At 42.5% G+C, this 12918-nt stretch overlaps 2 protein-coding genes across 4 annotated transcripts in view; both read left to right on the top strand.

Annotated features, from left to right (window-relative positions):
- Nucleotides 1–12918, top strand: part of LOC116673943 (ras-related protein Rap-2a) — a 33189-nt gene that overhangs the window by 10591 nt on the left and 9680 nt on the right. For 2 of the 3 annotated variants that reach the window (XR_004327922.1, XR_004327923.1), the window contains exons 2-3: nt 47–1095; nt 4335–4339. Coding sequence is in view for 1 of the 3 variants with exons in the window: in XM_032506334.1 (XP_032362225.1) it covers nt 47–284 (238 nt within the window). In the remaining 2 variants the exon portion in view is untranslated. Of the gene's footprint in view, nt 1–46; nt 1283–4334; nt 4340–12918 lie in introns of those variants that run through there. The other variant, XM_032506334.1, reaches the window with a different exon arrangement.
- mrpl39 (mitochondrial ribosomal protein L39) lies at nt 2028–11591 on the top strand. Its single transcript, XM_032506328.1, has 10 exons — nt 2028–2249; nt 3242–3448; nt 3660–3799; nt 4407–4506; nt 4795–4862; nt 5585–5697; nt 7594–7659; nt 7809–7962; nt 8438–8485; nt 11430–11591. Exons 1-10 carry the CDS (start codon nt 2213–2215, stop codon nt 11502–11504), a joined length of 1008 nt encoding a protein of 335 aa, XP_032362219.1. The 5' UTR covers nt 2028–2212; the 3' UTR covers nt 11505–11591.

Below are 12918 nucleotides of genomic sequence, written 5' to 3'. Positions count from 1 at the left end.
TTACAGATGTGCACTCCTCTGATATTACTGTCTGTCTCAATTACAGGTATCAGCAGGTCCCGGTGGTGCTGGTGGGTAATAAGGTGGACCTGGAGGAGGAGAGGGAAGTGTCCCCCAGCGAGGGCCAGGCGTTGGCCGAGGATTGGGGCTGCCCCTTTATGGAGACATCGGCCAAGAGCAAGACCATGGTGGACGAGCTTTTCGCCGAGATCGTGAGGCAGATGGACTTCTGCCCTCTGCCGGACCGGAGAGAGGCCTGCTGCCCCGCCTGCAGCATACAGTAGCAGCCTGCTGGAGGGGTGATGGATGGGTGGATGGTTAGAAATTAGAATGCAAATGAATTCATGTTAGATAGATTAAAGATGGGGGGGGGGGTTGCAAGGGAAAATCCAACTCTAAAACTGTTTCAACCTGCTTTCTGTATCTAGCAGTTTAGGCCTATGCTCTGATCAAGAGGCATTCTTGGAAATGTAGGAAATCCCAAACTGAAGCAGAAGTAGAGAAAGGAGGTCAATGGAAAATAAAATTTCAACACACATCCCTCCTCGGACACAGGGTGGATTTTTCCCTTGAAAGAAAAACAACAACACTTGACCTCCCACATTCATCACCATGCTGATTATTAGGAGCAAATGTTCGGGGGGTTTCCCAAAGGCAGCACGGTGCCAAAACCATTGTAAAAGCCATCCACAACAAGGATTATAGTGCTAAATGCTTTTTGGGAAACCAGCCATAGATCCAAGCAGTGATGGCAGTGTTTTATTGGTCCTCTTTTCTTCTGCTTGTCTTTTTCTTTTTGCACTTTTGGGACCTTGGGACAGTGCGAGTCCAATCACCGAGTATCCGAACGGATGTCAAGCAACACCACTGTGAAGGAGTCCTACTGGAGGCTCATTTTACAGCAGGCCCGCCTAACTATGAATGAATGAATAGATGATCGAATGTTTAAAAAGGAAACCGCACCTTTGGGGAAAGTCATTCAGAAGATCCCAAATGTTGACATACTGAGGATGATGTGTGCATAAAGTTGTCCTGTCACACTGACATCGAGTACAATCAATCTCATCCAAAGAGACAGTATCAAACATTCAATCAGTCATTCAAACCAACATACGGACACGTGTCTAAACACCTTACAGATGATACAAATGCCTTGTTACATTGTATGAAGTGAACATCAGTGTCAGTGTTTAGGTCATTTATCTTAAGTCACATCAGATACGTTAGTGGTTCAATGTGAGAAACACTTATTTTCAACAAAAAATAAATCTTTATGCACAAATGTGTCATGCGTATTTATTATTGAATTATAATGTTTGTGTGACTGTCATGGTAAAGCAACTTATATTTGGCTTTCATTGTTAAAAGCAGCTCCAACTGAGTGTCATTTACAACTTCAAAGTTGTGTCTTTCTTCTTTTAATTTAACCTCCAGAGGTCAATAGAATTGCACTCACTGTGAAAGTAGCCTTTTAGCTTTGCTATTTAGCTATAATCTGGCTCCATCTTGGCCTGTGCGAGATGATTTATGATGTTTTGGTCCTGCGGCTGCGTTTCCTGGCCAGGCGTCCTGCTGTTACTGCTGCTGCCATTAGTGCCAACACTTACTGCTGATTCTGGTACTGAAAAATCCAACGAGCATTTGTCAAATTCTGAATTCCATTAGAGGCCATTAGAGGATGATATTGGGACATGTGAGACTTTAGAGCCAAGATCATAACTTTGGATTCCATCCAATCAGTTTAAGAGCAACAGACTTTCAACACTTAGGAAACAGAGATTCGGAATTAAATTGTTAAGGGACGCCATAAATATCTAAACTTTAGTACAAGTGCCTAAAGAAATATTAAAGATGTATTCTACAGAGATATATTATGTCGTTAGGGACTGTTGATTAAAAATGGTGCTGACAGATATTTTTTCCCCCTCTCTCTCTACAGAATGTAACAAAGTATTGCAGGGTTTCCTTGACGTTAGCCTACTAGAAATGACTGCCAACAGCGACACCTGCTGTCAGAAAATGGGACAGCACACCTTCATCTTCACGGACCTTTAAGCCCCTGGTCTTCAGTTCCTACCCGGACCTAAATATTGTTGCACACGAAACAGGCATGGCGTCCTTCACTCAGAGGCATAAGTGACATACATTTATCCATTTGCCCTTTCGTGTCTTGTATACGTTGTTTTATGTATGTATAGAAATATTGTTTCCAATGGCGACCAGGACCGTGTGTCAAGTTCTCCAGCGCCGTGAGTAACTCTTAACCGGCTAGCATTAGCATGTGAGCTAGCTAGCTAGGTTAAGTAAGAGGAGTTTTGCTTTATGCTGCTCGAGTCTGGATGAAGAAACATGTTGACTTGGCATTGTAGGAAAAAAAAACACATGTAATTAATAACATGAACGATGGCTCTGTTCCGTTAAGTATCCCAGTAAGCTATTCCAGCACGCTCCGAGCCCCCACAAAGTCCTCCTCGTTTATTTTAGTAAATAGCTACACCTGTGCTTTTCCTGCTGTTAACTGTTGGAAATGGCTGTCGTTAAAAGTGTCTGTTACCCAGCTTTGACATAACACAAGGGGATGTACAAACTAAAAGTTGTCTTTAGTCTCGAATAACACAGCACACTCCTTTAATACGCTGCTGTAATTTCGGTTACCAAGCTGCATTTTTTAGCATTAGCTACGTTTTCAAAGTAGCTTACAATTAATGTTTAACTCTGCAAGAAAATGATTTAAAAGCCTCAACTTCAACTTGACTAGCTGTATAATCCCGACTTTAGTTTAGTTTCCAAATATGACTTATACACATCATGTCACTCAAGTCAGCGAAATCAGGCTGTAAATGCCTTAAAACACCACGTTTAAAGTGTGTCAAATGTTATAGGCTGACATGGGTTAGGAAGTTTAAGCAAATGTATCCTGACTATGAGCTAATAATATACATCTAATAATCTAATATGGGTCAAGCTCCAAAAAACACCATAGCCTACACTTCCCATAATGCAACTCCATAGCTTGTTTGGTTCCACACACCTACTTTGTAACACAGACTTTGTTAGAAATTGTAGTCTCGAGCCCATATAACCCGGATGACATCGCTTTGACACCATTAACACATAACATGTCAGCATGACATAGTATCAGAAGATGGAGAGTCCTCTGCTATCCTTTTGGTTTCTTATGTTCCTCCTGCATTCTCTTTTTTTTTTCCTGCTTGAATCCTTCCGTCCTCCCCCTCCACAGGCTTTGCATCTTCTGCAGCAGCTGTGCGCACGCAGGCCACCGAAGTCCGCAGCCGCCGCAATGCTGTCTTCTCCAGAGAGCAGGCCAGGCAGAGGGCTCTGTACCCCCGCATCGAGAAGATAGAGGTGTCCATGCAGGGCCCTGGGCTGGATGGGACACTGCTCATCATGAACAAAGGAATGTCCACTCCGCTGAGCTGTGCCAGACGTGAGTGAAAGGGAGTGTGGATGCAAGATGAATGTAGAAAGAAAACTTCCATTGAACTTTCGCCGGGTTTTAACTGATTTTGTTTGTTACACAATCCTCAAACTGTGAGAAACTTAACATCTCTGGGTGTATTAATAATGCATTGCTTCATGATTCGTTAGAAATAAATACTAGTTTTGCACTCAGCTGGACTCCTCCGTGTTTCCCTCAGATCTGACAGAGCATCACCTGACCAACTCGGCCCTGGCCCTGGTGGACGGGGAACCGTGGTCTCTTCACCAGCCCCTCACCCACTCCTGCTCACTCTCTCTGCTCACATTTAAAGACAGTGATCCAACTCTGGTCAACCAGGTACAGGAACAACAAAAATATATTTTATTTAAAAGGATTTCAGATTTTTTTTTTTTTTTGGAAGTTAAGTATTTCCTGCTTTTTCATTCTTTCTTTCTTTCTTAGATAGGTGACAAAATGAGGAAAGTCAGGAAATTTCATACATTTTCTGAGGAACTTTTTTGAAATAAGTAATTGTTAAAATTCTTGTTTTGGTACTTGGGAGTGTGTTTATAAATTGCATGGCCGTTTTTACAGCAGGCCCAGCTTTAGTAAGATGTTTTACTCCGCTTTTTACATGTTACCTTTAAGGATAGGGACACCTTTTTCAAGTCTGGCTATCTTAATACAATATGTATGTATGTATGTATGTGTACAGAATATTGAAATAGTAATTGGTCACTGTAGTTGTTCCTGCTGTGAATACGGCCGTTAAGAGATCCCCTCTTGTAGCACTACTAATGGAAAAGATGGGGGACTATATATAGTCACAGTCCTGTTTCATTGTAAAAATGTATTCTTAATTTCAGCCAAAGCTCTTATGGAAGTCTAGCAGTCTGAGTTAGCCAAATGGCTTTAAGAAAATGAACAGGTGATATCAGGAAGGTGTGTTCTTGTTTCCCTGCAGGCCTATTGGCGTTCCTGTGCTGCCTTGCTAGGCCAGGTACTGGAGACTGCTTTCAAAGACGACTTTACTGTGGAGCTGCTCAACACACCAGAGGTGCCAGGTAGAGGAGCTTCTCCAGATGTACCCTGACCAGCCATCAGACCCCAGTAGAATTAGTCTTTGGTCGAGAAATTTCTGCCAGGACCTTTTGATACCAATTAGAAAGTTGTAGTGCAGTGTCAGTCTTTGGCTTTCAGGTAGGCTTGTTATAATTTTGAGTGAAATTGTTTAGGCTGATTAAATAGAATTCCTGGCAGGTCATTTTCTTAGTTTACATTAATGAAACATACATGTTGGATTCTGATGAGTTGTTTTGGTGCTAATTTATTTTGTGTGTGTTTCCATTTAGTCACTTTAGGGGCTTTCTGCTGTGATGTGGTTCTTGACCCTCAGCTGGACTCATGGACTCCCTCTGCGGTGGGTGTGTGTGTGTGTGTGGGGGGGGGGGGGGGTGCTTTGCAGATGTAAATGTAATTTAAATGTTTTCTACTTCTATAGAACATTTTTAACATAAAAAGTTCCCTTCCTGACAGAGTAACTTACTACTACTAAACTGAAAGCCATTATTTCTGTTGCGCCTCTAACATCTATAGTACTGCAGCAAGACGAGAATTTTAACCATTAGAGGTACGCGCAAACTGACAATTTTCAGCTGATGTTAAGTTTCTCTTGTAAGTGATATTCCACCCCAAATCTATCTTTTGAGTCTCAAATGTTTGTCCATTGTAGCTGGTTGGTTGAAATGGATTCCAAACATTTAAACTGTCAAAAAACATCGAGACAAAGAAACTTCTCAGATGATCATTTGGCCCAAAATGCAGTTATTTTAGAGTTGTCTTTAGCCATATTTTGGCAAAAATTAGAGTTTTAGTCTTGTTTTGTGTTCAGTATCTCATATTAATGTTTGTCTTTCCTTACACGTGTGTTTGTGTGTGAGGAATTTAGAGTGTGACTTGTTATAATCACCTTTGAAGAGAAGTCTCTATGTTGCCAGCAGTTGCGAGGGAGGAATGATTCAGAGATTTCTTCCGTTGGTCTTTGTCTTGGATTACAGAACTCTAATATCTCTCACTCTACCTGATCCTTTGTGAGTGGAAGTGAGTTGATTTGTAAACCCACACGGCTGTTTTTCTCTCCAGGAGTCGTTGCGCTCTCTGACCCGAGGGGCCCAGCAGCTGATCCACCAGGACCTGGCATGGGAGCCTCTGGAGGTGGTGCCCACTGTGGCGCTGGAGATCTTCTCACACAGCAGGTAGACTGATCCTTCCTTAGGCCGGTTGGTACACACTCAGCAGTCTTTCCATTCCTTTTGTGTTTAGGCTGAGGCAGTGGGGGCCGCACAAGGGAGCTGAAAAAACGCAGGGGCCTTAGGCAAGAAGTTTCAACTTTTCAGATTCAACTTTTGGAGCAACACAATCTGAAGTCACTCTGCGGTGGCCAATCATGTAACCGGGAATCGAACTTGGCAGTTCGTTTTGAGACGGTGTGAGAGTCCCGTACAGTAAGCAGTTAACATCACTGTCTCTATCACTGCCACAAGAGAGTTTTAAAACCATATGAGGATTAAAAAAAAACAGACACAATCCCTTAACAGCCCGGGAGTTTGTGTAAAAGCTGACAGTTTCCTGCAAACAACAACAAAGCACCTCTCTCTTTTTCTGTGAAATGAAGCTGCCTTCAAGTGCGGTCCTAAATGTTGAGATCTGACTGAAAGCAATAACTGTGAATATATCAAATCTACTTGGGCTACATTGGGGTGTTTAAAACATAACTGGACATCACACAAATGGGCCATTTACGTGACACTGCCATGCGGCTGACCACTTTCTTCTTACTGAGCTTACTGATTCAGATTCAGAAATACTTTATTAATCCCCGAAGGGAAACTCTGTGTCACAGGAGCCCCAGTTGTAAGAAGACAGAGACGGAGCACTGCAACCGGCAGCTTGCACTTTTCAGCGCATGCGCACACTTCACTTCAGATGCATCAGAAACCGAATCAGAATCTGCATTATAGCAAGATAGAGTACAAGACATAACAACGTAACAACATAATGCACAAGACTACACACGGTACATGTGGATAGAGGAACTTTTTGTGGTGACTCGGGAGGATGGGAAAAAACACAAAAAAGTGGCAGAGGCAGTCAGACGGAAGCGGGGGGGGGGCGCGTGTGTGTGGTGTGGAGCGTCAGACTGTCCAAGTTGTTAGAGAGTTCAGTTCATTCGGCCTTGAGGAGATAAGACAATGCACAGGAGTTGATAGTAGTGCAACTGCCGGCTGTTTACCCGCTCGGGTGAAGGACGGGGGGGGGGACATGATCACAATTTCACTCCAATTTAGGTTGATTCGGCAAAATTTGTCCAAATCTATGTCCGTCAATCAATTCCACTCGTCCTCAGCGTCATACGTGCGTCTAATTCATGAAGTGCCCTCTGCGCCCCCCCAGATCAGTCTGAGATGTTACGAGACAGTTCACTGGACTGGGCAGCCCTCAGATGTAAAACCTTCATCCTCTCAATCACTCCATGTAGGCACTCTTTGAGTTCCCCAGACAGCTTGTGGGTAAATTTGCTGGCGACTGTCTTACCAATTTTCCGATAAGTCAGGGAGACTCCAAGTCCGACAATCGGGGGTCCCACCAACAGAATTCCAATTATCCAAATAACGTCTTCCATAGTGAGAACGTCCAGGCAGACCGCTTGCCAATTCTCCCAGGAATCACGAGCGTACCCTGCAGGGAATGTCCCACTGGGGCCGATCAGCCCACCCGGTAAGGCATGCTTGGGTGAAAAAATATTGTCAATAGCGCTGAGTGACCAGTTAATCAATTCAATGTCGAATGTTCAGGAAAAACTAGACAACTAGAAAAGGAGCCAAGCTAAGATAAGATGGGAGAGGAGGAAAAACACGACTGCTCTCGCCAGAAGCAGGAAGAAGTAGGAATATGGTGATGTAACAGCACTTAAATACATCAAAGGAAAACCTTAGGTTTACCTTACTGATACTCTTTCATAGCATCTTTTCACAGTTTTTATTACTTTATCTCGCTTAATACGTCTGTTCTTCTTTAGCCTCTTTTTCCATGAGTGTCTTTGCTTTCTGTCCCTGGATGACTGTTGTTGCTTTTTTCTCTCTGTCTTCCAGGTGTAAACAGGAAGAGGTGGAGCAAAAGGCAGCACAGAGTCCCAAAGGCAAAGTGATGCTCCACAGGTGACATTTCATGCACACATTTTGGTTTAAACCTTCATTTCCTGCCTACATGTTTCCAGTGTAGTGTCTGTTACATGGCACATTAAGTACATCTACAGGAGGTTATATGTTTTGTACATCTACCACTTAAACCTCCCTTAATCGTTTAGATGTGGTGACCATGTGCTGCTGAGTGCGGGCCCCCTGGTGGCCAGGACAGGCCTGTGCTCCCAGTACGAGGTGACGGCCGTCCACAGCCTGGGACAGGGACCCTGGGGCCTCCAGCGTCGGGCTCAGGGCCTGTCCCTGCCTCTGCAGCTGCAGGTAGACACGTGTGAGGAATATGGTGATGTAACAGCACTTAAATACATCAAAGGAAAACCTTAGGTTTACCTTACCAGTAGAACTACAGTCATTTTCACCCACTTAAAAAAATACTTTTCTATGGATTTCTAATGTAGGTTTTATTGGGAGTAGAATAGTGACCATACCTAGATTTCTGTGACACAAGAAATGTCAAATTTATAGGTGAATATCGGTCTAAAAACTCATCTATGGGCACCTTTGCTTCAGACAATTACAGGTTTAAATTACAGAGTCAATTAGGAAGTTATTCTTTAGCGGTCTGAAGCGGTTTTCCCCGAGATTGTTCATAAAATCGCTGTTGTGGTGGAACAGATTATACATGACATCAGATGGTCCTCCTAATATTTTAAAGCTTGTCCTTTGTGCAACGCATTAAAAGTACTTCATGACCGTCTACACGTGCCTGCTAATCACGTTGCCTTCAACTCTGCAGGCTCACCACACGGTCTGGAGGAAACTGAGGCAGCGGGCAGAGAAAATGGTAAGAACAGCAAATATCCAGGGTTTTTTCTTCTTTGTTTTAACCTCACACAGCCGTCCAAGAACAGTGACCTTAAAGCTGAAACACTGAGGCCAACTCAGGGAGGGAGGGCTGTGTTCTGGTCTAGATGATGGATACTAGTCCAAATTACTGCGTGATCCACATTTAGCCAGCACGAGCCCTGGCTACAGCCATCATTTTAGATTTCACAAAGTAGCCAGAGGTTAGGATTTAACACAGCTATTTTTATTGCTTTGCATTTATATTTTGGCAAAAACAGAGCGTGAGTGTGGGCTGCAGTCTTCAGGAAAAGGCAGGTCTCATCTTCCTCATGAAGGACAAACTGCTGTGTTCTGAACTCAACATCAAAGACACAGACACTAACTCAAGATCCAAGGAAGAAGTATTTTTAAATCCCTCCAGGTTCAAGGCTCTTATTCTAGATGTTGTGTATCACGACACTCGCTTTGATGCAGAGTTGAATCGGCTGTGTCTGAGCATTACCAAGTTAGACTCTAAAGGAGAAGCTTAAATTCTTCAAATTCAAATTAGGCTACGAGTTAATTTTGGATGAAGCCATCTAGGTGAAATATATTTTGCTGCAGCTTTTCTGGCTTTCTCTGTGCATCACTGATTGCGTAATGTAAAAAATTGGACTTATTAATAGATCCACTTGATTTGGCAAGTGATGACATACTATGCTCTGTGGCCTACATTTTATTTTCACATTGGGTTATTTGGGGAATTGAAATAGCACTTTATTAAAGACAAAAGTATGGATGTCAGAGTTGGACTGACATTAAAAGTGGAGGATAGTTGCATCACGACTTTCTGCAGTTTTTACAAGCACAGGATTAGCATGCAGACCTGCTGCAGGAGCTACTGGACATCACTCTTATGGTTTTAGAGGACCCTGATACATAGTACCTGATACACTGTTTGCTGTGTAAATGATAAGATAAGACTTCATTCATTTCACACTCATGTGAATAGAGAGCATGTGTGTATATGATGTGTATAGAGAGCATGTGTGTATATGATGTGTATAGAGAGCAGGTGTATATGATGTGTATAGAGAGCACGCGTATGTCCTTCACCAATGCTTACCAGTGGAGGAGCTCTAAACTTAAACAGGCCCAGAAACTCTCGGAAGGACGTGTACACTGCATTGTTTTCACAATATGTAGGCAAACCAAGGGAAATGCACAAGATACAAACTGTTATCTATCATGGATAAGCCTGACCACCCTCTCCACCCCACACTGGTCCAACAGAGGAGCAGCTTCTCTAAGAGGCTCCGACAGCTTCGATGCCGCACGGACCGCTACAGAAAATCATTCATTCCACAAGCAATAACACTCTTTAACATGTCATCTCTGGGTGGTAGATGAGACTTTTGGACACCACACTACTGCACTAATGCAACCTGGTCATTTGTTATTTTTATTTTATTCGTATTATTATTTCATGTATATTGTATGTATGTATATTTTTCCTAGTTCATTTATATTTATATTTTGTGCTTTGTGACTGTTTTTGCTGCTGTAACACAGGAATTTCCCATTTTTCTTGGGATCAATAAACATCTATCTATCTATCTATCTATCTATCCTATATAACAGCTCACACACGTCGACAGAGATCATTTAGGACCAGATGGATGTTTTCGTTCTTATAAAACCACAAGACGCCAGCTTTTACTTATCACGCAGATAAACCGTCTGTCTGTCATTCATGCGGTAACTGTGCGAGAGATTTCAAGCTACATGAACAAGCAGCTATGAGAACTGGACTGAAAGTTAGTTGGGACTTACGTTTTCACTAAAAATTGGCGAAAGATTAATTTGTACCTTTTCATTTTGAAAACCATTGTTGGGGAAACCCCTTGAATCTGTAGAAGGAGAATCTCAATTTGAAACAAGTGCTTTTTGTACTGTGCACCCTGTTTGGAGTAATTTAGATAGATAGATGATAAGATGTCAGGTATTCAAAAAGGTAGTTAACGCTGTAGATTACAGCAAATCCTGATGTATTAATAGGTACCCAGTATCCCAGTATTTCATTGGTACCCAATCTACAGAATATTTACACTTCAATTTGCCGGCTGTAATATTTTTCAGTTATAACATTGTACTCTTCTAAGTAATAGCAGTGACCTGGGAGCTAAGCCATATTGTCAGACAATAAGACAGGTTGTAAACAAGCCAACAGTTTAGTGCGATCATCTTAACGCCTTTATTTGCAGGTGAAGTGTCGCTAATACTCCCTCACTGCACAGGAAAGATGCTAAGTTTAACCTGACAGTAGGTCTTTAAACTGTTAACAATGTTACAGTTTGGCCTCGTTTTCTCTTCAGAATAAGTTTGGAAAAGAGAAATGTCAAAGAAATTGGAAATGGTTTAATATCAGAACAGCTGGTTTGTATGAATATGTTGGCAAAAATGTACAAATGCTGTCACTCTTCCTGAGAAATCTTATCAGATCAGAGGTTGTGTTTCCCCCAAAAAGGCTAGATCCAGGTGGACAAAATAACAGGAACAACTTACCATCCATTGCAATCCTGTACAGTAGCCCCGCAGTGTTGTTATACACTACATTATAAAGTTCAAAGGTTTGTTTTTATGTTTTACACCCTCTGCGCTAGTGTACAGAGAGCGGTTTCTAAAAGCAGGGAGGCGTGGGCGCCATCTTTTCTGAGCCGGCTGCAGGCGGTAGGGAAGCATGTCCCCCGTCTGCCTCCAGCTGGCGCTTAAAACGCGGCCGCCCACGCTACAAACAGATGCCCCTCACCACTCTGACATCGCTGCAGAAAGATTAGTGCAAATTGGATTTTTAGGCCATTTTATACTTGACCAAAGAGAGTAAAGAGGTAAAAGTGTGGATGTAATCCTTGTTAAAATAACTTTTAACATAACCATTTACATATGTGTCTTTCTTTGCACAGGTCGAGGTGCCGAACACTGAAGAAGTGAATCGACTCTCTCCTCCTGACTCAACGCCACCTCGGACCAGCCAGTAACAACCTCAACACACACGTACACACTTTCGCATGTATCTGCGTGGATTATTTGTTCAATAAATGTGTAAAACACACGTAACAAATCAATCCCACTTATCTCATTCTTATGGAAATGTCTTGTGTCCCCGTTGTGGTACGAGAACACAAGTCTTGGGTTGTGTGTTTAGAGAGAAAGATTTCAACATTCCCGAGGGGGAAGGTGCTTCAGTTTATAACAGTTCAGCTGATTGCGGGCATGTAGGAGGGAGAGAGAAGAGCGCAAATGGAAACGCGTGTATGTGCGCTAATGTGTGTGTCAGCAGTTTGCTTAACAACAACAGTGGAGTGTGTGCGTGTCTATTGGCTGAAGGTCAGTGCAGCTGTTGAGTCTATCACTCGTCAAACAGGTGGCTCTCAATTCTCAGTGTGGTCGGAGTCAAGTGTGAGCCAGCCTGAGGATTAGAGCCATCAGGCACTTTTGTTTTTTTTTGTTTTTCTTCCAGGATTCTGGGCGTTTTGACACATTAGACACAAGGTTGTTGGATGGGCCTTCTCCCTTCCAACAACCTCCCTGCCACTGGTGCCGTACCACTTTCCAGGAAAGCACCTCTTCATAGAAGCTTTAGGAGTTGGAACCAATGGGAAATCATTCTTTACTAACGCATTACTAGTCGGATATAAGCCATTAACAAGTACGACTTTTGGTTTCCAGGGCTTTCATTTTCAAAAAAAAAAACCATGAAGTCTGCTTATAACTGTTAATGTAGGGTTATAGAGTCTTTATGCTGAAGGACGATGTGGGTCTTTATTGTGACGGTTAGTACTAACTGATAATGAAATAACCTTGTGTTGAGACACAAGTCTCCTCTACAACATAAAAAAAAAAAATGTTCGGATCAACATGGATGATTTTGATACAAAGAATGTGTGGACAGTGCTGATATCAGAACTGCGTGTGTATGTAAACTGGTGCATACAGGCAATCCATATTATTATTATTATTATTATTATATGGCTTCTAGCTAGTAAAATGTGTATTAAAGGAATAATTCGACATTTTGGGAAATGCACATACAGCAAGAAAGCAAATTAGCTCATTCTCCCCAGACTACTTTTTTAACCTGGTTTTTATGAGGCATTAGTTACAGCTTAGAAAATGTTAATGAAGGATGCCTCATGAGAAGGTGGTACCCGTAGTTTGTTATATCACGGTGCTGTTAGCCCAACATTTGTGTTACAGACAGCTGGTAATGTTTAATGAACACCAGTGACATACACTAAACTGAGTAGCTCCCCCAGAGTGTTACCCCCACCTCCCCCAGTTGTACTCCACAGATCCTTGTTTGACGTTCGAGCCTCTGCCACTGTGCGTGCCTTCGGACAAGCACGAGAAGTTAAAGACGGGAAGCATTAAAAGCCCTTTAATGTTCCGATT

The sequence above is a fragment of the Etheostoma spectabile genome, chromosome 24, assembly GCF_008692095.1.
Source record: "Etheostoma spectabile isolate EspeVRDwgs_2016 chromosome 24, UIUC_Espe_1.0, whole genome shotgun sequence".
Lineage (NCBI taxonomy): Eukaryota > Metazoa > Chordata > Actinopteri > Perciformes > Percidae > Etheostoma > Etheostoma spectabile.
Note: the sequence above shows the minus strand (reverse complement) of the source record. Positions and strands in the feature narration are given on the sequence as shown.